Source organism: Pantherophis guttatus, chromosome 7, assembly GCF_059756535.1.
Source record: "Pantherophis guttatus breed Tessera chromosome 7, ASM5975653v1, whole genome shotgun sequence".
Classification (NCBI taxonomy): Eukaryota; Metazoa; Chordata; class Lepidosauria; order Squamata; family Colubridae; genus Pantherophis; species Pantherophis guttatus.
This window is the reverse complement of record NC_142069.1, coordinates 80,804,843-80,831,022: the sequence shown is the minus strand read 5'-3', so window position 1 is coordinate 80,831,022 and position 26,180 is coordinate 80,804,843. Positions and strand designations below refer to the sequence as shown.

Sequence of the window (26,180 nt, the reverse complement as noted above, 5' to 3'; positions counted from 1 at the left end):
CTGCTCAAAGTTTCTACTACTGGTTCTCCAGAACCTGTCAGAACTTTCACCCCTGGCTTGGAATCAATATTGACTCAAAGACAGCCCCAAAATGTCCTTGCTAACCAAGTACACTTGTTCCTTTTTTCATCTGCAAATTAAGTCTTTTTTTTTTTTTTCAAATCTACTTTCTGTTGACATTTTTACTTATTTATTTAGTCCAGGTATTCACTGGATATATACCCAAACCTGAAGGAATTTCAACATCTGCATCTACAGATGATAGAAAGCAGATCTTGCCTAAAATGGAGAAAGCACCTACCTGAATTTGATTAAACATAAATCTTTAAACCGCAGGGAAAAGCTCGTGGTCCTGCAATCCAATTTAATCCAATCTAAAACAGAAACTCTCGTTTTGACTCTTTAAATTAACGTGGAGGAAGAAAGCCACAGAATATATTCCCAAATCCCTTATTCCCCCAATTTTTTTTTCTCTCCAAAGAACTTTAAGACTTGCAAACAATATCAATGAAACTTAAAATCAAGTACAATTAAAGTACCTGCAAGCAACTCTACCTTTTTGTAAGAAAAAAGTGACACCTGCAGATGCTTACAAGAAAAGAGAAGGGAAAGCAAGTTTCCATATTGAATTCTGGGAGTCACGGTTCCCTGTTGCAATATTTCCAAGAAATTGGAGGCCACAACGAAAAGCTAGAAGAGAAAAAAAAATACATGTCAAAGAAGAAAATTGCTTACATTAAAGAATTCTAAACACATCCCTAATATTAAAAAGGGGGTTATTCGGACAGCATGGCCAGCTTCCTTACCCCATTTACCAACCACCAGCTTTTTGTCTGTCAACCTTAGAAGCAAGTTCATCAACTATGTAATGTACAAAGCCTACTTTTATACTTCATGAATTATAGGTCTGTCCTTATCAGACAAGGCTATGATTTTCCCAGTTGCAATGTATGGCTGTGAAAGTTGGACCATAAGGAAGGCTGAGAGCCAAAGAATTGAGGCCTTTGAAATTATGGTGCTGGAGAAGACTCCTGTGAGTCCCTTGGACTGCAAGGCGATCCAACCGGTCAGTCCTAGAGGAGATCAACCCTAACTGCTCTTTAGAAGGCCAGATCCTGAAGATGAAACTCAAATACTTTGGCCACCTAATGAGAAGGAAGGACTCACTGGAGAAGAGCCTGATGGTGGGAAAGATTGAGGGCAAAAGAAGAAGGGGACGTCAGAGAACGAGGTGGCTGGATGGAGTCACTGCAGCAGTCGGTGTGAGCTTAAATGGACTCCAGAGGATGGTAGAGGACAGGAAGGCCTGAATGAATGTTGTCCATGGGGTCACAATGGGTCGGACATGACTTCGCAACTAACAACAACAACCTTATCAGAGTAACTCATTGCCTCTTCTTTCTTCCTTAAAAAGAAAGTAGAGGAATGGCCTCACTAAAAGGAATAAAGGATAACTCACTTTATAGAAATGCAGTCAAGGATTGGGTTCCATTATAGAAATTCAAAGTTAGGAGGCTCATCAAACCAGTGCCCACCTATATGTGGGATTACTATGAGAAGACAATCCTTGCAGATCCATGTTTTGATTCATGCGAAAGCTGACCCCAAAACACATCCTAAATGACTCCATTTTTCAATGCCTAGAGTAGGGGTGTCAAACTCGCCAGATGCATCATGCGCTGGCCACGCCCACCCCGGTTTAGCGAAAAGGGGGAAAGTCACAATACGACACATGACGACCTGAGATGGGTTTCAGCAGGTTCTGACCAGTTCTGAAGAACCGGTAGCGGAAATTTTGAGTAGTTCGGAGAACCGGTAGTAAAAATTCTGACTGGCCCCACCCCCATCTATTCTCTGCCTCCCGAATCCCAGCTGATCGGGAGGAAATGGGGATTTTGCAGTAACTTTCCCCTGGATTGAGATGGAATGGAGATTTTACAGTATCCTTCCTCTGCCATGCCCACCAAGCCAAGCCACATCCACCAAGCCACACCCACAGAACCAGTAGTAAAAAAATTTGAAACCCACCACTGGTGACGACAACATGACACCGCGAGTTTGACACTCCTGGCCTAGAGAAAGAACTTGGAGCTGTTCTATTTCAAATATGTACTGTATTTGACTCCCAACACAGTGACTCTCTAGACGTGTGCATGTAGATTTAAGTAATGCTAGATTTATTTAAAATTTATGTTAAGCAGAAGCTATTACTGCTGATTTCCCTTAATAGAGATATTGCCTTAATTCAAGACTAGCTTGCGGGATATAGGTGTTACTTGCAAAACAGTATCGGAAGTGTATCCTTTTTCGTTTGAAAGGGAAACTTGAAAAAAAAATAAAATCTCAAGTTCAGCCAGGTAACAAAACATTGTGAACTCTCTACACTGTGTAATTTGTCATTTTCTTAATAGTTTGCCCCCCAAATTTTTATACAACTAATTATTTAAATCAAGCACAGGACAGAATGTTGACAGTTACGGTGACTTGGACAAGTGAGCAAATAGACAATGGAAGGAAAGGAGAAACCCAATGCAGGAAAAAGGATTATTCTAAGCTGCATGGTGTAAAATAGCAATATTTCAAAAGGAAAAATATTGAAGTCACTCACTACCCTCTTTATTTTTAGACAGTTTGGCAAACCGCTGCAATTTGCAGTCAAGGAACTCAACACCCCTCAGATCTCCATACGGGAAAATTGAAGCCAGCATATTCCATCGCCAGAATTTGCTTTCTTTCAAATGCATCCAGTATGCTAGTTTTAGATATTACATACATTATATAAATCTTCCTCTCTGTATGATTTGGGGTTTTTAAAAAATTGATTTTCAGTAAAAAAAAAAAAAAAAAAACCATTCAGTAGCTTTGATCAACAAAACGCCAATAGATTTAAAGTTAGAACAACAACTTCTAAACTTCTAAAAATCAAACTTCTAGAAATCAAACAAACAAGCAAAGTTTGGACACATCCACAACATTAAGTCTTTGGGTGTTAAGTGAATTTCGTTGTGTGGGTATACTGTATATACATGTACAATGACAATAAAATAGTTGTTGTTGTTGTTGTTGTTGTGGCATTTCTGGAAAAAAATAAATAAATCCTCAGTTTCTCCCTTGTTTCAGAGGTGACATTTAATTACCTATTAAAATATAGATAGCCTGATATTAGGAAATCAGTTGGAAGTGTTGATTGCCAGGCCCTGGAAACTGTAATCAGTATTATATACTCATTATATTTATAATGCCTTGGTAAGGGCACACTTGGAATACTGCATCCAGTGTAAAAAAGATGTGGAGACTCTAGAAAAAGTGCAGAGAAGAGCAACAAAGATGATTAGGGGACCGGAGGCTAAAACATTTGAAGGATGGTTGCAGGAACTGGGTATGTCTAGTTTGATGAAAAGAAGGACCAGGGGAGACGTGATAGCAGTGTTCCAATATCTCAGGGGCTGCCAGAAAGAAGAGGGAGTCAAGCTATTCTCCAAAGCCCCTGAGGGCAGGACAAGAAGCAATGGGTGGAAACTAATCAAGGAGAGAAGCAACTTAGAACTAAGGAGAAATTTCCTGACAGTTAGAACAATTAACCAGTGGAACAACTTGCCTCCAGAAGTTGTGAATGCTCCAACACTGGAAGTTTTTAAGAAAATGTTGGATAACCATTTGTCTGAAGTGGTGTAGGGTTTCCTGCCTAAGCAGGGGGTTGGACTAGAAGACCTCCAAGGTCCCTTCCAACTCTGTTATTCTATTCTATTCTATTCTATTCTATTCTATTCTATTCTATTCTATTCTATTCTATTCTATTCTATTCTATTCTATTCTAATTCTAATTCTAATTCTAATTCTAATTCTAATTCTAATTCTCCGAAAGGTGCTGAACCAGTTAGTCACCAAGCTGCAGTAGAAGAGCCTGGGTACCTTGCTTCTTGAAGCAAACAGAAAGACAATTTAAAATTAGGGTACCAGGGTACATATGTACCCTAAAAGTAGGGTATGTATGTATGCATGTATGCATGTATGTATGTATGTATATATGTATGAAAGCACCAGTCTAGAAACTGGGAGACTGTAAGATCTGCCTTAAACCCAAAGCCAGCTAAGTGATTTTGGGTCAGTCATATTCTCTCAGCCCAAGGAAGGAGGCAATGGCAAAAAATCACTTCCAAAATCTTGCCAAGAAAATTACATCTGAGGCAGTCCACAGGAGTCGAGACTGACTTGAAGATATGCATACACACAAAAACGTTGCTATCAACAACTGTTCAAATTAATCTGTATTCAGACAAAAAAGACAAACCAGAATTCTGGAAAGCAGTTACGCTTCCTCCCAATACTCTCCCTCGACTCCTCATCCAGCAGAAAGACCTAAGTGCGTCAGGAGTTCCATGGCAAGAAAATATTCTTGAGTTTTATGTTCCCTAGTTTTTCATTCCCAAACAAGCCAAATATAGTTAAGAATTTGATGTTAACACTGGCTTCTCCACTGTGGAGCTCCTCGGGGTTAAGAACTTGCTCCAAGGTCCTTAGGCACATAGAACATAGACTAACAGAGTTAGAAGGGTCATCTACTAGTCCAACCTGCTGCTCGGGCAGGAAAGTCTATACCCATGATGGCGAATCTATGGTACGCGTGCCAGTGCCCTCTTTGTGGGCACACGAGCCATCACCCCAGTGTAACTCCACCGTGCATGCAGGCGGGCCTTCCACTGGCCAGCTGGTCATCAGGTCTCATCAGCGCATGCGTGAGGGGCGGGGCAGGTGTGGGGACTGTGCATGCATGCAGGGGTGGGGCACGTGCGTGGCCGCATGTATGCACGGGGGTGCGTGCAAGGAGCCGTGCACGTGTGCAAGTGTGGGGCATGTGTGGGTGCGTGGTGGGACACATTCAGGGGCCACATGCGCAGGGGCGGCCCACATGCGTGAGGGCCGTACATGCATTGCATTTTGGGGGTTTGGGCGCGCACGCTTTGGGCACTCCATCCAGAAAAGGTTAGCCATCCACTGGTCTATACCATTTCAGACAAATGGCTGTCCAGACTCTTCTTGAAAGTGATGGGGCACCTACAACTTCTGAAGGCAAGCAGTTCCACTGGTTGATTGTTCTCACCGTTAGGAAATTTCTCCTTCGTTCTAAAGGTCTTATCTCCTTGATTAGTTCCCATTCCATCGTTTCTTGTCTTGCCTTCTGGTGCTTTGGACAATAGTTTTCCTTCCTCATCTTTGTGGCAGCCCCTCAAATGCTGGGACACTGCTACTATATCTCCCTAGTCAGTGGTGGGTTCCTCCCAGTTCGGTCCGGTTCGGCCGAGCCGGTAGCGGTGACGATATGACATCACCGAACCGGTTCTCCCCCCCGCCCTCCCACGCCCCACCCCCCCACCCACATTATTCTTACCTTTTATTTGGTCCCACCCCCAATCTATTGCTGCCTCCTGAGTCCCAGCTGATGACTAGAGGGAAAAAACCTGTTTAAACTCTTGCCGCGGGGCTTCAAAGGGCCGCCCAACAGCTGATCAGTGTTAAAAGCAAACAAATGAGTCGGGTCATATGTGCGAGGACTGGTCGTAAGTACGAGGACCTTCCAGAAATGACTCTGACCAGCTAGCCACGCCCACCTAGTCACATGACCTCCAAGCCACACCCACAAAAGAAGCCACGCCCACAGAACCGGTAGTAAAAAAATTTAGAACCCACCCCTGCCCCTAGTCCTTTTTTTCACTAGACTAGACATACCCAATTCCTGCAACCGCTTTTATATGTTTTAGTCTTTAACCCCCTAATCATCTTTGTTGCTCTTCTTTCCAGAGTCTCAACGTCTTTTTACATTGTGGTGACCAAAACAGGGTGCAGTATTCCAAGTGTGACCTACTAAGGCATTGTAAAGCGGTACTAACATGTCTGGTGATTCGATTCTATCACTTTGTTAATGCAGCCTAGGATTGCATTGGCTTTTTTTGGTTGTTGCCGCACACTCTTCTTGGCTCATATTGAAGTGACTATCCACTTGGACTCCAAAATGCACATACACACATATACATGCAGTATGAAATTGAGCAAAATGTCAATATTAAAATAGATTTGAACTTAACGTTCATTTTGTGAATGTTGGCTCACCGTGTAGACCAGGGGTCAGCAACCTGCGGCTCCGGAGCCGCATGTGGCTCTTTCACCCCTCTGCTGTGGCTCCCTGTCACTCAAAATATGCGTCACAACCGCCAATGTGCGATACCCACCGGCACGCGATTTATTGAGCTTTTCAACTCATGGTAGGCCAACCATGGATAAATCCAAGAAAAGAAAAGTTTCAGAACGTTTAATTCAACTACATATACTAGTTTTGTAGCCACTCAAGAAATAGTCAAGCAGGGGAAGGGTTTTGTGGCTCCCGGTGTTTTCTTTTCTGTGGGAAATGGGTCCAAATGGCTCTTTGAGTGTTTAAGGTTGCAGACCCCTGGTGTAGACAATTCTACCAAGTAATCCTAATTTTGCTGAACTTAAATACTCCCAAAACACAAATCATGCTATTTAATTTAAGCCATTCTGGAAATTATTGAAAGACTGAGAAATGAATTCCTACGAAACAAAAAGATTCGTGAGGGCCTACCCTTCTGGTGTAATACAACAAATAGCCGAAAATTTTTCCTAAGAAAGACATCCCATTTGGAAGAGTTACCCAGAACCTACATTCAATGAAGTAACATCCCTTACAACTAGAAATTCATTACTCATAAAAAAAATAATAATACAGATATCTGACTAAGAAAGCATAACCATCACAGGTGGAAGGTAGTCACTAAGTCTGTATGGATCCAAACAAGAAAAGGAGGGAGGAATATGATCAACTGCTTTAAAAGATCTCTCTTTTAAAAAGAAAAAGTTGAATGTCACGTCTTAACACTGTCCCATTAAAAGGGCTGCAGAATTACAATTCGCGGTAACTTAGGGGAGTCCCAAGTCTAGCCATGTGTTCTGAAACAGCATATCACAGTGCCCTCTAGTGGCCAAAACTCCCAACTCTCCAACTGGTCCCGATGACATGCAATCTATTTTTTTTTTTTAAACTACAACATTAAACCATATAAAATTGACAGCCTACATTTTAAAAGTAAACGGGCAAATGGCCCTGTGAGGCAACTGGAGGTCAAACCTGGTGGTGCAGTGGACTAGACTACTGTTAAAGTAGTATTTAGCTGCCAGCTGCCTGCAATTACTGCGAGTTCAATTCTCACCAGGCTCAAGGTTGACTCAGCCTTCCATCCTTCCGAGGTAGGTAAAATGAGGATCCGGTTTGTGGAGGCAATAAGCTGACTTTGTATAAAATAGAACACCGCTTAGTGGGGGCCAAAAGCCCTACTAAGCAGGTATATACAAAAGTATGAAGGTTATTGTAAGCCGCCCTGAGTCTCCGGAGAAGGGCGGCATATAAATCAAATAATAATAATAATAATAATAATAATAATAATAATAATAATAATAATAATAATAATAATAAATCAAACTAATAAACACAAAAACAAACAAAGTTAATATGGTTAAAGGACTCAGTTCCAACTCCTATGTTTGTATGGCATTTGGGGAAAAAAATACAGATCTCTCTAAAAATAAGTATAAGTTAAAGGTTCCCCTCGCACAAATGTGCTAGTCATTCCCGACTCTAGGGGGCGGTGCTCATCTCCGTTTCAAAGCCAAAGAGCCAGCGCTGTCCGAAGACATCTCCGTGATTATGTGGCCGGCATGACAAAACGTCAAAGGCGCATGGAACACTGTTACCTTCCCATCAAAGGTGGTCTCCCTATTTTTCTACTTGCATTTTTTACGTGCTTTCGAACTGCTCGGTTGACAGAAGCTGGGACAAGTCACGGGAGCTCACTCCTGTTACGTGGCACTAGGGATTCGAACCACTGAACTGCTGATCTTTCGATCGGCAAGCTCAGCATCTTAGCCACTGAGTCACCACATCCCTAGTAAAATAAGTGTATATGATGTTATATCAGGGCCTTTTCCTCTTTCTTCTGGAACAAGTTCTCCCAATGTTATCTCCCCCATTTCAGATACTGATGAAACCTGCAAGTTCATACATCCTAATTAAGATTTATAATCAACGTGTTACAAGTAGAAGTAAACAGCATTATTGCAACAACTCTTCAGAATTATATTCTTCTAACATTTGTACCGTTTTCAAAGGAAACGCTCACTTATGCGCCTAGTTTTTAAATGCAATGCAATGTGATTTATGTAATGGCAAGGTGCATTCCAATAGGAGAAAGTCCTGTGGAGGAAATAGCACCATCTGCTGGCAACTCCTGAAAGCAACCGTCTTACTCCTGTCTTGTATATAAACAGATGGGACAACTTGATGTTTATGACAAAACGCAGGTAGTCCTTGACATACGACCACACCTGAGCCCAAAATATATGTTGTTAAGCGAGATATTTCTGAAATGAGTTTTGCCCCATTTTATGACATTTCTTGCCACAGTTGTTAGATGAATCACAGCAGTTGGTAAGTTAGTAACCTTGGTTGTTAAGTGAATCTGGCTTCCCCAATGAAGTTTGCTTGTCCGAAGTTCCCAAAAGAGGGATCACATGAGTCCAGGACACTGCAACCGTCATAAAGGTGAGTCAGTTGCCAAGCATCTAAATTCTGATCACATGATCATGGGGAAGCTGTGTGAAAAACGGTTGTTAAGTCGTGTTTTTCATTGCCATTGTAACTAAATGAACTGTTATAAGTCGAGGACTACCTGTACATATCCAGAAAGTTGTGGATGCAAAATTCCCGATGTACATTCTTGGCAGAATTTGCAGAGGTCACTTCACCAGGTATAATAGGGCTCTAGCTGTTGTAAATCAGTATTCCTCAAGTTTGGCAACTTTTAAGACAAATTCTGAAAGTTGAAGTCCACACATCTTAAAAGTTGCAAAGGCTGAGAGATACCGCTCTAAACACAAGATACCTATCAAAGCATTTAGCAGCCTAGCTATTGAAACAGTCATTGGATAATTCACCCATGACAGAAGGAGACGAAAACATATAAAAGCATTCGTGATTTGCCGGTTAAAGGGAAAAGTAAAGGTTCTGTTCGCACATATGAGCTAGTCGTTCCCGACTCTAGGGGGCGGTGCTCATCTCTGTTTCAAAGCCCAAGAGCCAGCGCTGTCCGAAGACGTCTCTGTGGTCATGTGGCCGGCATGACTCAACGCCAAAGGTGCGCGAAACGCTGTTACCTTCCCACCAAAGGTGGTCCCTATTTTTCTACTTGCATTTTTTATGTGCTTTCGAACTTCTAGGTTGGCAGAAGCTGGGACAAGTAACGGGAGCTCACCCCGTTACGCAGCACTAGGGATTCAAACCGCTGAACTGCCGACCTTTCGATCGACAAGCTCAGTGTCTTAGCCACTGAGCCACATAACCTGAACAAAAAGCCACTTTTATGTGCCATTCGCCAGGAGGGGCACACCCAGATCTGATCTCATTTGCCAGCAAAACTTTCAGAAGAAACAAGAAGGGGTGAACGTTGGCAAGCGTAACATAATGTATGCAGGAACGTGTTTAAAGAAATTATAATTAATATCGTCTCTGACCAACCCTATTTCTATTTCAGCTCAAATGCTGGTAGACCAGTTTGCTTCTATGCTATCACAAAGAAACTGTGTGTGCGCATACGTGTGTATATGTGCATGCGTATGTGTGTGTGTGTGTGTGTGTGTGTGTGTGTGTGTATATATATATATATATATATATATATATATATATATATATATATATATATATATATATATATTAAAAAAACATCCTAACTGGTAAAACAAGTCCAGAGTCAATTAGAGCGAAATGTATGCAGAAACACATGATTCCCTGCCACTTAATTGTCAAGCAGCAGAATGTTTTGCACTGTTTGAAGGCTTTACTTGCTGCTTGCTACTTTCTGCAACGCACAAACACACCAAAAAATCTGATTTATTGGCGGAGACATATGAAAATAATCACTCGGGAGTATTCCCAAACTGATCCCATCAGAAATGTTTTGTACTATGTCATTCAAAGGGGATTACAAAATGGTGATATGAAATCTTACACTTTTTGATCAATTACTGAGCTACTGGGAGGAGAAGAAAAAAAAAACCATCCACCCATTAAGACAGTCTGAATAACTCCTTTTCTCCCCACAACATCAGGCTTTGGATTGTATTACGTCAGTTCAAGAGACAATCATGTTATGGGAACAGTGGGCAAAACGTTGGTTGACCACATTTGATTTTTTTTCTTTTTTTCATCAAAACCTGGGTAACTGCAGTCCTCCTTCACTTGCCAGTTTTAATCTACGGGGTATGCTGAATGTTTTGAGCTCACAATATTTGTGGCCTGTGGTTAAATGTTCTCATGGCCCGTAATTTGCTTGCACCTTTGATTGATTTTTTTTGAAGCCATAGAGAATGCATATAACTCAATGAAACAGCAAGAACATATTTCCAAGCTTGTTGCCCATTATTTTTCCTTTTGATCCCTTTTAATTGATCGAACGCTTGCATCCTACGCTCCACACAAATATCCCTCTAAAATAAGGCCTGCCTATTTATTTCTGAAGAAACCTGGGACATACTACTAGTACATAGTGTGTTGCATGGAACTTAGCACAGGCAAAAACACACCTACCGTGTTTCCCCAAAAATATAATCTACCCCGAAAATAAGTCCTACCTTGATTTTTTACATGTGCACCCAAAATAAGCCCTAATTAAGACCCCGCACGGGGTGCACGGGGTGGGCGAGGCACACAGGTAAAAATTAAGATAGGGTGGGGATCAGGGGTGGGTTCTAATTTTTTTTTACTACCGGTTCTGTGGGCGTGGCTTATTTTGTGGGTGTGACTTGGAGGTCATGTGACTAGGTGGGTGTGGCTAGCTGGTCGGAGTCATTTCTGGAAGGTCCTCGCACTTACAACCAGTCCTCGCACTTACGACCCGACTCATTTGTTTGCTTTTAACACTGATCAGCTGTAGGACGGCCCTTTGAAGCCCCGCGGCAGTTTTTTTAAACAGTTTTTTTCCCTCTAGTCATCAGCTGGGACTCAGGAGGCGGCAATAGATTGGGGGTGGGACCAAATAAAAGGTAAGAATAACGTGGGGGGTGGGGGGGAGGGCAGGGGGAGAACCGGTTCGGTGACGTCATATCGTCACCGCTACCGGCTCGGCCGAACCGGACCGAACCAGGAGGAACCCACCACTGGTGGGGATGGGGGGATGGAGCTGCCCTACTTACCAGGCCTCACACACCCCGACACCTGCTCGCCTTGCAGGCCCACTTCTGCGGCCGCTTGCTGCTGCTCATGTGCGTTGCCCCCACCCTCTGTTTCACCATCAGAGGCCTTCTGGAAAGGCCTCTGCAGCCAAGAAACGAGGTCCAGATTGACTGGTGCATCACCCCCGGGCCTCCGTTTCACCATCAGAAGCCATTTTGGAAAGCCCTCTGCAGCCGATAATAGAGCTCCTGCCGCAGAAGAAGTGGGCCAGCAGTGGGTTCCTGCTGGGGGGGTGGGTTGGTGCTGCCGCAAGGTGAGTCAGTAATTAAACATCCCCAAAAAATAAGACCTGGTGCTTTTTTGGTGGTAAAAAAAAATTAAGACCGGGTCTTATTTTCAGGGGAACACAGGTAAGAACCAAACCTTGATTTTATATTTATTTTATTTTTAAAACTTGCTTTTAAGACTTATTTCCTTGACCCATTTACATTCATACATGCAGATCATGCATTGTAAGTACACCATCACAAACTGGAACTGCAAAAAAGAGTCCATGGTTTGTCAAGTAACTGCATCCCTTAGATATCTGGAATAACCCACAGAACCTGGCAAACATTATTGTGCAAATGAAACTAATTAGCCTTGGTGGAGCAGCGGACTAAAGCGTTGTTAAGTAGCACTTAAGAAGCACTTAGCTGCCAGCTGCCTGCAATTACTGCGAGTTCAAATCTCACCAGGCTCAAGGTTGACTAGGCCTTCCATCCTTCTGAGGTAGGTAAAATGAGGACCCAGATTGTGGAGGCAATAAGCTGACTTTGTATAAAAAAGAACACCGCTTAGAGGGCCCCCGAAAGCCCTACTAAGCAGGTATATACAAAAGTATGAAGGCTATTGCTTAACGCATTGTAAGCCGCCCCAAGTCTCCGGAGAAGGGCGGCATATAAATCGAACCAATAGATAGATAGATGATAGATAGATAGATAGATAGATAGATAGATAGATAGATAGATAGATAGGCAGGCAGGCAGGCAGGCAGGCAGGCAGGCAGGCAGGCAGGCAATTTGGGTCAACTGCAACATGGCAAACAGAAATAATCTAATCCACATCCTATACACAACAGCATCAAGATGCCTAGGATATCACTTCAACCTGCCTTCTGCTGTATAACAGCTTAGAAATGGTGAAGATATATTGGAACATTAATGGTAGCCATGAAGGTGACTTCACTTTGAACTGATTTTAGTGAAAACATGCTACTACATCAATCGGACCTACATTGGTAACAAAATTATTTCTGTTAGACCAAAATTATTTCACATACTGATTTTCTCTGGAAGGATCTTTTGTTTTCTTTTGAATTATATCCTGTTTAGAAACAGGACAATGGAAAGCAATACTGCACAGTTCAGAGATTTTATTAAAAGTGTTAGTTGTAAGATTGGACAGAAACACGTTCTCTATCAATTAAATGCTGGTAGAAAAACCCACTTCTTTCTATAGTCAAACAAGCATTTATTGCCAGGTGTTCCAACTAAAGGATCACTTAAAAACATGCCTGTACGGTAATAGTTTCTCTGCTTAATTGCCCATTTCTTTCCTACTGTTTAGTCACCGACATAAATATTAAAAAAGAGAATTGCAGTAATACCAGTTTTCCTCCTTTGCTTTGCTTTTCCCTCTCACGCACAGAATAATCGCTTTGTTTAATAAATGCTCCAATAATGCTAGATTTTATTTGAAGATATTCAAGGCCTATAATAAATTCAAAATTTCAAGAGGAAGTCTTTCATGGATTCTGGGAATAACTAACATTATTTTTCATTTGAAGTTGTGCAGTATGAAATATGACTCCTTTTTGCAACAAATTCAGAGATACTTTTATGGGGAGGTAAGAAACAAGCAACTCAAAAACCAAATGTTAATAATACTGGAAGTGAGACTTTATAGCAATTTATAGTATTAGTAGTATCAGAAGGCAAAAATTTTTTTGAAACAGTTTAGAAGACAAATCCAACAGTTAAGTCAAATAAAAACTCACACATAGGTTTCAACATTTTGATGTATATTCATCACATATGCCATTATCCCCAGAAATGAAACCTTTAATAATATTATCTTGACAATATAGTTACAGCTTTGATCATAGTTGTAAAAACTGGCACTAATTTCTTTGAAGTAGAAAAGAACAAAAGCGAAATAAATTCAGGGCTATCCTTTTTAAGTAACTATAAAAAAAATGATGCAGGTTACATTATAGTTACTCTGCTGGTTATTTTTGTCTACTACAATGACAATAATGTATTTTTTTCTTCTTTAATTACTTGAAAAGGGTTTGCCCTGAATTTTAGACTAATAAGATGCACTATTTAAAGGGAAATTCAAATTTAAAAATAATAAATGCAGAAATCTGCAATGGAAAAACTGACGGTTAAATATTATGTATCTTGAAGAATTTAGCAGAAACAATTAGCATTTCTTCTCAATTAAATATTGACTAGTATAATATCCTAGGAGATATTTTTTTCAGAACCATCCTGTTTTAGAGAAGGAAAAAAATTACATTATTTTTAACATCCCCCAGTTCTATTTAGGGTTCCTTTCTCCAGCCAATGAAATGTGCATTTTTTAAAAATAATCTGTATGCTGGATGGAAATCTTATTTAATGTTTGCATGTAGTTATGTAGCTCATCCCTAGTTTGTACAGAATATTTCATTTCACAGACTAAGGAAAAATATTGAGGTTGTTTGTATGGAATAACTGCATGTCATACACACACAAATGTGCACAAGCAGACACCATACAACTCATAAAGTTGGGTACTTATTTATATTTCTTCTCTCTTTTCATCATTAAAAACAATCAGGCTGTGCTGAAAATGAAAGTAAAGCAGGCTGTTTGCTGCAACGAGGCAAAATTGCTGGGAGGCAGATTTCTTTTTCTTCTTTTCCTCACCAAAAAAGGTAGGTGCATCTTATACTCCGGTGCGTCTTATACTCCGAAAAATATGGTAAATTATCTACTTTAACCCATTTGACACTTAAATTCAGCAAGAATTTAATATATACACTAAATTATTTCTAAGATAATATATTTTCTTGTTTTCCTCCCCAAAAAAGGTAGGTGCATTTTATAGTCCGGAGCGTCTTATACTCCGAAAAATACGGTATCTCCATTCTGAAGAACCTGGTTTTCATCAGAACCTCCATAAACATATAAAACATGCATAAAGGTTCTTTTCAATATTATTTACAGAACATGTAGATAACAAGCCACAGTGTTTCAATCTACCACTAATAAAGTTTCTATGGAGATTCTCAGTCATCCAGGTCATGGTTATCCCAAAGGTGATTTTTCAAGAGGCAACTGGACTTTCTGGGGTTTTGTTTTTTTTTTGAAGATGTTTTGCTTCTCATCCAAGACGCTTCAGAGCTGAAGAAGCTTCTTGGATGAGAAGCGAAATGTCTTCAAAGAAAAACCAGAAAGTCCAGTTGCCTCTTGAAAAAAGCACCTTTGGAACACTAATGAAGTTCCATAAAGAATGTAATAACATTTTAAGAGGATGATTCGGTAGTTCTTAATGGTAAGAACATCGCTCAGCCCAGGGGTGGGTTCTAAATTTTTTTACTACCGGTTCTGTGGCCGTGGCTTATTTTGTGGGTGTGGCTTGATGGTCATGTGACAATTATTTAGGATTTAGCAGAGGTACTGGTCTACCAGGCTTTTAACTGCTTGCAGACCTGTACCCGTCTACCCATTTATTTTTTGCAGGCACTGGTCTACCCATTTATTTTTGCAGGCACTGATCTACTCATGTATTTTTGCAGACACCGGTCTACTCATTTGTTTTCTTTTAACACTGATCAGCTGTAGGGTGGCCCTTTGAAGCCCCGAGGCAAGAGTTTAAACAGTTTTTTCCCCTCTAGCCATCAGCTGGGACTCAGGAGGCAGCAATAGATTGAGGGTGGGGCCAAATAAAAGGTAAAAAGAATGCGGGGGGTGGATGGGGGGCAGAACCGGTTCGGTGACGTCATATCGTCACTGCTACCGGCTCGGGAGAACCAGGCCGAACCGGGAGGAACCCACCACTGGCTCAGCCTGCCAAGAAATGTTTCTGTAAAATGAAGCTGGGGGTATTTTTTCACACCACTTCTACAACAAAATTAACACTGTGAGTGTGTTCAGAAAGGCACAACAGTTTTTAGTTGAGAAGTTTGGGGGGCTGATTTATAAGAGTACAATAACAGCAGTTGCCCAATACTTACCTATCAAGTGTGATTCCAGATCACTTTCTAATTTCTGTAACAACTGAATCACATGGATAGAGGCATCAATCAGACCCAGGCTCCTATCATTAAAAACAAAAAAGGTCAATTTACAAATGGAGAAATCAACATTATATGCAACATTATTATATCGACACATTATAAAAGTCCCACAAAACACAATTATATACAGTAGTGGCCAAAATTGTGGAAACCTTTTGGGAAAAGTGTATTTTCTAAAACTAGCTACTAACACCATTTGGGGGAGGGGGAGTAGTACCACAAAATTATATATCAATGGAAAGATATTTTAATTGAGAATGTAATGCAATAACTTTTATGAAGGATTTGCTAATAGAATAGCAGTTACAGTATAAAGAAGAAAAGTGAAACACGTAGAAAAAACGAGATATACAAAAATGATCACCATGTCAGTTAATACTTAGTTGGGTAACCTTTAGCATGAATGATGGCCTTACAACGTCTTCCCATGGAATGAACCAAGCCTTTTAGTTCTGCAGCTGTTATAATGTGAAACCAAGATTGAACGATGGCTTCTATTAACTGGGTTTTATTGCTGGGTTTTTTTGACTAACAAGTTTCTTTAGTCGGCTCCATAGATTTTCAATTGGGGTAAGGTCTGGGCTATTCCCAGGCCATTCCAGCAGTGGAATAGGATTATCTTGAAACTCCCAAAAAAGGGGGGGGGGTGTTATTAGCCATCAAACCTCAAAAATGCACTTTTCCCAAAAGGTTTCCACAATTTTGGCCACTACTGTATATACTCTACAACAGCGCAAAGCAATCTTTTACCACTGTTAACCTTTGTGGTAGCATCAAGATGTTGGCAGAAAAAAAAATGGAATTAAAGTAAATGAGGAATTGGCTGAATGAGCCTCAATTACCTTCTCATCAAACCTATTAAATCTTACGCTAATGGCCTGTGTTATATGATCATCCTGTGAGCTTCCTGGCTCAGGTGAGTTTGCCAGCATCCAGGGTATCTCTTTAGCACGGGGAGGGGGGGGTATGGCAAATTGGTGCTGAACTTGGGACTCTTAAAATTCACCCAGGCAGCTGCACAGAGAACAAGTTTAACCCTTCGGATGGTCTTTTAAGGCAGCCCCAGATAGACAAAATTGCAACAGTCAAACCTTGAGATGACAAGGATACAAATGACTACAAGTTACACTTTCTAACCAAGTTACACTTTCAAACTGGCATACAATTTGCCACAAAGATTAATTGGCTAGGGCCTTTTCCCTCTGTTCCAGCAGGAACGATGAGACCAGGAGAACCATCAGATTCAAGCTCTGAATATGGGAATGCGACACACCCAAAACTAAAGAGGAACCATTTCTGGTTGCTGATGGTCTCCAAACCCAAAAACATTCTTTTTTTGCTAGGGTTCAGCTTGAGGCTGTACTTCTACATCCAGATCCTAACCAGTTTTAGTTCTGACCTAGGCTTCCCCAAACCACGAAGCAGACTCCTTGTCCAAACAAAAACCCCTTTTATTTAATTTACAGTGAATTCCTCTCCAGCAAAGTCTTCCTTCTCCCACAGTCTTTCAAGATAGTTCACAATTACCGACTTTTATCAAGCTTGGAGAGTGGCCAGGCCGATATATTTCAGACGCCGCAATACTTGGCAAGAATGCAGTAATGAACTAATTGTCTCCTGCAAACTCCACTCCCCTTTCGCTCCTCTTTTATTCCCTCTGGGAGGGGCCATTCATCGTCCACCTGTGGCCTTACTCCCAAAGCAACCCTTGTTCTTTAGCTGTTCCCTTCGTCTGGCAACTCTGCATGCGCACCCTGGGAACAGGCTCCAGCTGTTCTTCTACCTCACTGATGTCCAACTCCAAAGGCAGCTGATAACTGGCATCCGGCCCTGGCCTCCTCTCTGCCTCTGATGCAGAGCCCTCATCAGAGCCTTTCCCAGACTCCAGGACTGGTTCATGTTCCTCCCCAACCTCCTCACTGTCTGAATTTCCTGCTAGATCCGCTGGCCGCTGGCGGGCTGCAACAGTTTTATTTATATTTTATTTTATTTTATTTTATTTTATTTTATTTTATTTTATTTTATTTTATTTTATTTTATTTTATTTTATTTTATTTTATTTTATTATTTTATTTTATTTTATTTTATTTTATTATTTTATTTTATTTTATTTTATTTTATTTTATTATTTTATTTTATTTTATTTTATTTTATTTTATTTTATTTTATTTTTTTATTTTATTATTTTATTTTATTTTATTTGTATACCGCCCTTCTCCCAGAAGGGACTCAGGGCGGTGAACAGCCAAAATTAAAAAACATACAAATACAAAAGTTAAGATAATTAAAAAGAATTAAATCACTAGCTTCCCAATTTAAAACCCCCAAATCCATAAAATTTAAAATCCCAATTTAAAAACCATTTAGGCTAGGCCGGCTTGATGGAATAAAAACGTCTTCAGGGCTTTACGGGAGGTCCGGAGGTCCGGGATCAATCGTATTCCAGGAGGCAGCTCATTCCACAGGGCGGGTGCCCCCACAGAGAAGGCTCTCCCCCTGGGGGCCGCCAGCTGACATTGCCTGACCGACGGCACCTTGAGGAGGCCCTCTCTGTGAGAGCGTATTGGCCGGTGGGAGGTTATCGGTAGCAGCAGATACCCTGGCCCTAAACCATGGAGCGCTTTAAAGATGAGAACCAACACCTTAAAGCGCACCCGGAAGACCACCGGGAGCCAATGCAGCACTCAGGCCATTTCATCCTTGACCAATGGCCAGATTCATTCAACACTTATGAAAATGAGTATTACTATGAGAGGTTCTATTCATAATGTTGAAAAAAATATATGTTACTTTGACTCTTCAGACTCTCTAAGTGTTTGAAGTACTACCGGTATTAAAATGAAACGGCTTCCATCAGCTGAATTGAGAACAACATTGTCCAGAAAATGGATAAAGTCAAAAATCTGCAACCACCAAACATAAACAAACAATTTCCAACTGTAGCCTGTTTCAGTTTACTGATGAGGCAACGCAAATTATAGTTATTGCCACATATGAATTACATCAATAAATTCTTCTAGCTCATGCCCAGTTTTCAGTAATGCCAGAGTTTATATGTGTTAGAATATCTAGATACAACTCACCTCTCTCTAAAACCACAATTTTCAATTTTTTTTTAAAAAAAAGGTAAGGTATTCAGTAAGAAGTCATGGAATTTTAAGAAATTAAATTAAAAGAATCAAGTGAGGCATTGCGTGTACTGTTCCAAAATGTTATTATCCTTTCTAGTGGGTAAATCCAAATAGCTGAGCTGAGCCGCATCTCATGATCGTCTTTGCATGAAGAACTCATTGCATATTTTTTTTAACACAAACTATTAAAGAAGCAGAAAACGAGGATATCTTTTTTACAAGAAGTGATAATAAGGGATCATAAAAGTGGTCTCCACAATTGGTATTCCTTAGTGAAATTTTAGGCAATACCGTAAACGCAAAGAGTACATTGTGGCAAATATTGGCACATATTCCTGTTTTATATGCTATTACTTGGAAGTAATTTCACCCTTATTAAGGAAGATTTGTTTTTTTATTTTGTAAGTCTTATACCTCAGTATATACACTTTGTATAGACATTGTCATTCTTGAGATAAAGAGATTAAAAATATTACCTAGGCAGCTTCTTCTGTGCAGTTTAGACACACCTAAATGAAAATAAAAAACAAGCAGTGCCCAAATTCTGCTTATTCACTCAGATTAATACTGTAATGTGAGCTCCTGTTACTTGTCCCAGCTTCTGCCAACCTAGCAGTTCGAAAGCACGCAAAAAATGCAAGTAGAAAAATAGGGACCACCTTTGGTGGGAAAGTAACAGCGTCCCATGCGCCACTGGTGTTTAGTTATGCTGGCCACATGATCACAGAGACGTCTTCGGACAGCGCTGGCTCTTTGGCTTTGAAACGGAGATGAGCACCGGCCCCTAGAGTCGGGAACGGCTAGCACATATGTGCGAGGGGAACCTGAACCATTATCTTAATACTGTAATAATTAAGCCCAAAACACCTGGAGGGTACCAGATGCCTATTTTATTTACCGAATTACTATGATCTTTACAACAAAATTAATATATCAAGCTAAAATACGATAATTTGTTTGCATTTTTTCTTAAAAACAAAATTACAGTTTTATAGTTTGGACTGTAGTAGAAGAAATATGCAGAGCATATTTACAGCAGTAATTCTCAATCTTAGCGTGGCTGAGGAATTCTGGGAACCATAGTCCACACCTTAAAAGTTGCTAAGGTTGAGAAACACTGGTGTACCTTCTAGACCAGGTGTCTGCAACCTGCGGCTCTGGAGCCGCATGCGGCTCTTTGGGCCCTCTGCTGTGGCTCCCTGTTGGATGATCCCACCACTGGCTGGCCCCACCCCTCGCCCTCCCCTCCCAGTCATTCCTCACCTGGCCTGAGAAGGTAAGGGTGATGGCAGGGGATGGAGAAGTGGCCAGGGCAGAGACAGAGGGATACCGGGGGGGGGGGGGGGGAAGAGAGAGATGTCAAAAGGGTTTTGTGGTTCCCGTTGTCAACAACCGGTTCTCTGCCCTAATGACCAGCTGGGTAGGCGTGGCTAGGGGGGGTCATGTGACTGGTGAAAGTGAGTGATGTCGAGTTGGCTACGCCCACCGAGGTTTTGTGGCTCCCGGTGTTTTCTTTTCTGTGGGAAACGGGTCCAAATGGCACTCTGAGTGTTTAAGGTTGCAGACCCCTGTTCTAGACCAACAACATGTACAATGCAGAAGAAAAGCGTGTACTGTATCTGTGCATATTCAACAAGACCTAATGGAGAGACCGAAAACCAGATATTTTAGGTTAATATGTTATTTCTGCTAGATTTCAACAAGTAAACCTAATCAAATCATTATCATGATCTGCCTTTGATAGATAATAGCTCAGGCTCATGTAACAGGCTCTTCTAATAATTTTCAGTATAAATTATTGGATGGTTCATAGATACTAAAGTACTATAAAAATAGTACAAAATTATGAACAGGTCACTGAACTTCCATCTCTGAATAGTTCTACTGTACAACATACTCAGGCAGCATAAGAGAAGAAAATAACCGCCAAATACCAAAAGGGGAAAAAAAAACCAAGATTGCAAAATGAGGTCTAATCTAATACCTTTGAACAAAATCAAACAAATACAATATTATGCATCGGTCAGTTAGCCTAACCTATGAATTCATTCACTCACAAGGTTTCATTCCAATGCCAGAGACAAATCAACTCCTATTAATATGCTGAGAGTAGACAAAAGATGAAGTGAATTAACAAAGAGAGAGATGGATTTCAAAGGGAGGCAAGCTTCCCAAGTTAAATCCGATAAAAACTCAAAATTATGAACAAATGATGGAATTTAAGCATTCAAATAAAGCTACGCATGTATAGGCCCCGCTCACAGGAGCCAAAACTTTACCTCATAACATTTTGGCTGTTTGCACACTGCGCGCAAGCATTCCGAAGGCATCGAAAACATTCTGATAGCAGTTGCAACCGTGAATCTAGATGTGCCAGTGTACTGGCATCCTGGCGTGCCACTTCAATTTCACGGGAAACTTTTTTCAAAATCTGCAGGAGATCTTGGAACAAACTTTCAGTCGCTGTTTCCCTGAAATGAAAAACAAACACGAAGTGAAGTAACTGTACTATGAAAATTAGTTAAGCTATTGCTTAACGCATTGTAAGCCGCCCTGAGTCTCCGGAGAAGGGCGGCATATAAATCATTTTTTTTTTTTTAAAAAAAGTAAACCTCTATAACAGGGGTGTCAAAGCCTGCGGGCTGGCAGGGTGCTTAAATCCAGCCCATGAGGCTGGTCTGGAAATATCAAAGTACCAGCCTGCCGTGCCTCTGCTGGCCAAAACGGGCCATGTGGTCCAGAATGCAGCCGCGCGAGCTGCCGTGGGTGCACCTAGGTACACCCACATTACACCAATTCTCCACGAGCTCCACTGGCTCCCTATTGGTCTCCGGTCACAATTCAAGGTGTTGGTTATTACCTTTAAAGCCCTACATGGCTCAAGGCCAGGGTATCTTCGAGACCGCCTTCTACTGCATAGCTCCCAGCGACCGGTAAGATCCCACAGAGTTGGTCTCCTCCAGGTCCCGTCAGCTAAACAATGCCGGCTGGCGGGCCCACAGGGGAGGGCCTTCTCTGTGGCTGCTCCAGCTCTCTGGAACCAATTACCTCCTGAGGTCCGGACCATCCCCATCCTATTGGCCTTCCGAAAAGCGATAAAGACCTGGCTTTTCCGGCAGGCCTGGGGCCGTTGATCTCGCTCTTGTGATCTGGCGAGATTCAGCCATGAATGGTGTGAATGAGTTTTTAATGTTTTTAATGTTTTTAATTTTTAAATGTTTTTTATAATGATTTTTTAAAATGTATTGTGAGCCGCCCTGAGTCTTCAGAGAGGGGCGGCATATAAATTGAATTAATTAAATTAATTAAATTAAATTAAATGTGCAACCCCCGCGTAGACCATTTTCGGCCTCCCCAGCCTCCAGCAGCACTCTGCCAGTCAAAAAAGGGCTACACTGGAACCTCGGCAAGCCTAAGCATGGCCCATTTTTTGGCTGGCAGAATGCTACAGGAAGCCGGGGAGGCTGAAAACGGGCAGTGCAGGGGCCTCGGGAGGCCTCCGCGTGGCCCGTTTTTGGCCGGCAGAGTGCTGCACGAGGCATCTGTCCCGTCTCCCCCCTGCTTCCCCCCTGCCGGCTTGCAGAGAACTACAACGCTGATCCAGTTTGACACCCCTGCTCTATAACAAATTTGCCAAAGCCTCGTTTTAAAAAAATAAAATTGCTTAATTTGAGGGGAAGTTACATCAGCAGAAATATATTGTCAAAATCAAGAGAAGTCAATGTTCCTCAGACTGCTCCTAGGACCTAGAATATTGTTATGGCCATTGATTTTAGAAAAAAGTTTGTCAAACTGGAATTCATCCCAAGGAAAGGAATCAAGATGAACATGTCTCAAATGATAGGGTCTCCTGCTCGAGCATGGGGTTGGAGTAGAAGACCTCCAAGGTCCCTTCCAACTCTATTATCCTATCTTCTATGAAAAGTGGCCTGCAAGAAAAAGACTTGTAAGAAATAGCTGGAGGTTTGAACTTGTTTATCTCAAAGAGAAATCTAGAGAAGGGAAAACAGTGGGGAGACATGACAAGTGTCTGAAGAAGGGATGTCAGGTAGAAAATGGGGCAGAAGACTAAACAGATGAGCCTATTTGATATACTGGTTAACCAGGAGACCACAAGTTATAAGCCTCTCTTAGGTATGAAAGATGACTGGTGACTTTAGGCCAGTCACGACTCTCAACCTAACCCACCTCATGGGGTTCTTGTTTGGGGGAAAGACATGAGACATGGTCTAAATCAGTGTTGTTCAACCTTGACAATTTTAAGACATAATTTATAGAATAACAGAGTTGGAAGGGATCTTGGAGGTCTTCTAGTCCAACCCCTGTTTAAGCAGGAGACCCTATTCATTTCTGACAAGTGGCTGTCCGGCCGCTTCTTAAAAGCTTCCGGTGATGAGGCACCTACAACTTCTGAAGGCAAGTTGTTTCACTGGTTGATCGTTCTGTCAGAAAATTTCTCCTTATTTCTAGCCTGAATCTCCCTTTGATCAATTTCCATCCATTGCTCCTTGTCTGGCCTTCGGGTACTTTGGAAAGTAGGCTGTCCCACTCCTCGCTGTGACAGCCTCTCAAATACTGGAACACTGCTGTCATGTCCATATAGATGCGGACATGAAATAAACACGGATGTGTGTAGAAATCCATAATGTGTGGATTTCAACACCCAGGATTTCTCACCCAGCCACGCTGGTTAGGGAATCTCGGAGGCTGAAGTCCACACATCTTACTTGAAAAGTACTACAGTAGCAGCCAAAATTGTGGAAACCTTTTGGGAAAAGTGTATTTTTGAGGTTTGATGGCTAATGACACCACTTTTGGGGTGAGTTTCAAGATAATCATATTCCACCGCTGGAATGGCCTGGGAATAGCCCAGACTTTAACCCAGGAGTTGGCAACCTTAAACACTCAAAGAGCCACTCAAAGAGCTACAAACCCTAACCCTAATCCTAACACACACACACACACACACACACACACACACACAAATTCAATTCTGGAACCGGCTGGAAATCCTGTTCCCCCACCATAGTGTCCTCCTAATGCGGCACCCTTTTTCCCCTGCCTACTGGAAGTCCGGTTCCCCCACCATAGAGTCTTCTCCTAGCATGGCGTCCTTTTTCCTCTACCTGTCCTAACCGAAAGCCCTATCAATTGGGGAGCCGACCAGCGACAGGGAGCCGCAGCAGCAGAGGGATAAAAGAGCCACATGCGACTCCAGAGCCACAGGTTGCTGACCACTGGCTTAACCCAATTGAAAAATCTATGGAGCTGACTAAAGAAACTTGTTAGTCAGATGCAACCCAGCAATAAAACCCGGTTAACAGAAGCAATCTTGGTTCCACATTATACCAGCTGCAGAACTAAAAGACTTAGTTCACTCCATAGGAAGATATTGTAAGGCCGTTATTCATGCTAAAGGTTACCCAACAAAGTATTAACTGACATGGTGATAATTTTTGTATATCTCGTTTTTTCTATGGTGATAATTTTTGTATATCTCGTGTTTTCTATGTATTTCACTTTTCTTCTTTATACTGTAACTGCTATTCTAATAGCAAATCCTTCATAAACGTTATTGCATTACATTCTTGATTAAATTATCTTTCTGTTGATCTATAATTTTATGGTACTACTCCAAAAAAATTGTGTTATTAGCTAGTTTTAGAAAATAACACTTTTCCCAAAAGGTTTCCACAATTTTGGCCACTACTGTAATAAAGGAGAATATTTGTAGCTCAGGGTTGACCTGAGGGATCCTTGGTGCTCTCTTTCCTTGCAGATGTTTCATTACCCAATGAAGTAACATCACCAATGCTAAAAGTCTGTAGAGATTCTCAGTCATGGTTGTCCCAAAGGTGCTTTTTCACAAGGCAACTGGACTTTCTTGTTTGTTTTTTCTTTGAAAACGTTTCACTTCTCATCCAAGCAGCTTCTTCAGCTCTGACAGGATGGTGGGGAATGGAATAATTTATATTCCTTGGTCAGTTGCATCTTTTGCACTATTCAAAATATCATCAAGACTAGCACTGATGATGTTACCTAGTTAGGTAACAAAACGTCTGCAAAAAAACAACAACAAGCAAGCTCAGAGAGCCCCAAGGACCCCTTACTTGTTAAGGTTGGAAAAGACTGGACTAGATGATCTCGAAGACCCTTCCCACCCCTAGCATTCCACAATGAATTATCTTCAAACCAGGAAAAAAGAAAACATTCCTGGTTCATGAGGATCTCAATGCCTACGCAGCCTCTATTACAGGGGTCGCCAATCTTGGCAACTTTAAGCCTGGCGGACTTCAACTCCCAGAATTCCCCAGCGAGCTTTGCCTTGGGGAGGGGGGGAAAATAATCCCGTCCAATAGGGATCCGAGATCAGCCTCAGGGCGACGAGAACACCCCCCCAGTCGCCGACACGCATGCGCGCCTCCCCACGTGACTCCCCGCCGACGCCGTCCTCACCTTACTGCCGCCTCCCGGAAGAGACTCGTAGCCCGCTTCAGCGTCGCCAGCCCGTCGTCCGGTAGCATCGCCGGCTCTGATGCAAAGCGCCTCAACTCCGCCGCCAGCCCGGGCAAGGTTTCCCCGGCCGCCGCCATGGCGAAGGGAAAGGAAGGGAAGAGGAGGGGGCGTGCGTCGGCAACCCCCGGAGTTTGCGTGCTCGGGTCAGAGGTCACGAGGGTTCCCCTTGAGAAGCTGTGCGCCTGTTTCTGTTTCGTTCTCGCCGCGTGCTTATCCCCGGGCATGCGCAGAGCTTCGCGGTTTACCTCTCGCGTGCCCTGGTGTAAACTGCGTCAGTTGCAACGGTTAACTCGTCATGCTTTAGGCAGTGAAAGATGCGCATGCGTGGACTTATTGAAGATGTTTTAGAATAGAATAGAATGTAGAATAGAACAGAATAAGAGTAGAACAGAATGGAATAAAATTAGAATAGAATAGAATTTAGAATAGAACACAATAAGAAGAATGGAATGGAATGGAATGGAATGGAATAGAATCTGCACAAAAATGAGTGTTGACATTTAGAGATACTGATTTAGTAGTAGCAATCAAAATGCAAGCACAGAATAGAATAGGAATAGAAATAGAAATATAATTCTTTATTGGCCAAGTGTGATTAGATTAGACACACAAGGAAATTGGTGAATAGGTTCTCAGCGCACATACAACAATAGTGATAGAAATAGTCGTAAAAATACATTATAATAATATTAATAATAATAATAATAATAATAATAACAACCTTTATTGTCACTGCACAACATATGTACAATGAGATTGGTGGAGCTCCCTCAGTGCACACACACACACACACACACCCAACACAATACAACTCACAGTGAAGACAGAAAATCCCTAACCCAATAAATCGTATTAACAAACACCCCTATTGCACCAGTGTGAACATGTTACACTTTGCGCTGGCCCTGCAAGTCCATTGTACTATGTAGTTATGTTATTTCGCATTCAGGAGTCAATGTTAGATACAACC

The 26,180-nt window shown here is 41.7% G+C and overlaps 1 protein-coding gene across 2 annotated transcripts in view; it reads right to left on the bottom strand.

Annotated features, from left to right (window-relative positions):
- The window catches only part of ATXN10 (ataxin 10), a 77,026-nt gene extending 51,514 nt beyond the window's left edge, over positions 1-25,512 (bottom strand). Inside the window, exons 1-4 of one of the 2 annotated variants that reach the window (XM_034440359.2) lie at positions 25,151-25,512; positions 20,974-21,165; positions 15,501-15,583; positions 594-690 (exon numbers count right to left, since the gene is read on the bottom strand). In XM_034440359.2, coding sequence (XP_034296250.2) covers positions 594-690; positions 15,501-15,583; positions 20,974-21,165; positions 25,151-25,434 — 656 coding nt within the window. In that variant the 5' untranslated portion in view covers positions 25,435-25,512. The remainder of the gene's footprint in view (positions 1-593; positions 691-15,500; positions 15,584-20,973; positions 21,166-25,150) is intronic. The other variant, XM_034440360.2, reaches the window with a different exon arrangement.
- Positions 25,513-26,180: the final 668 nt, after the last annotated feature.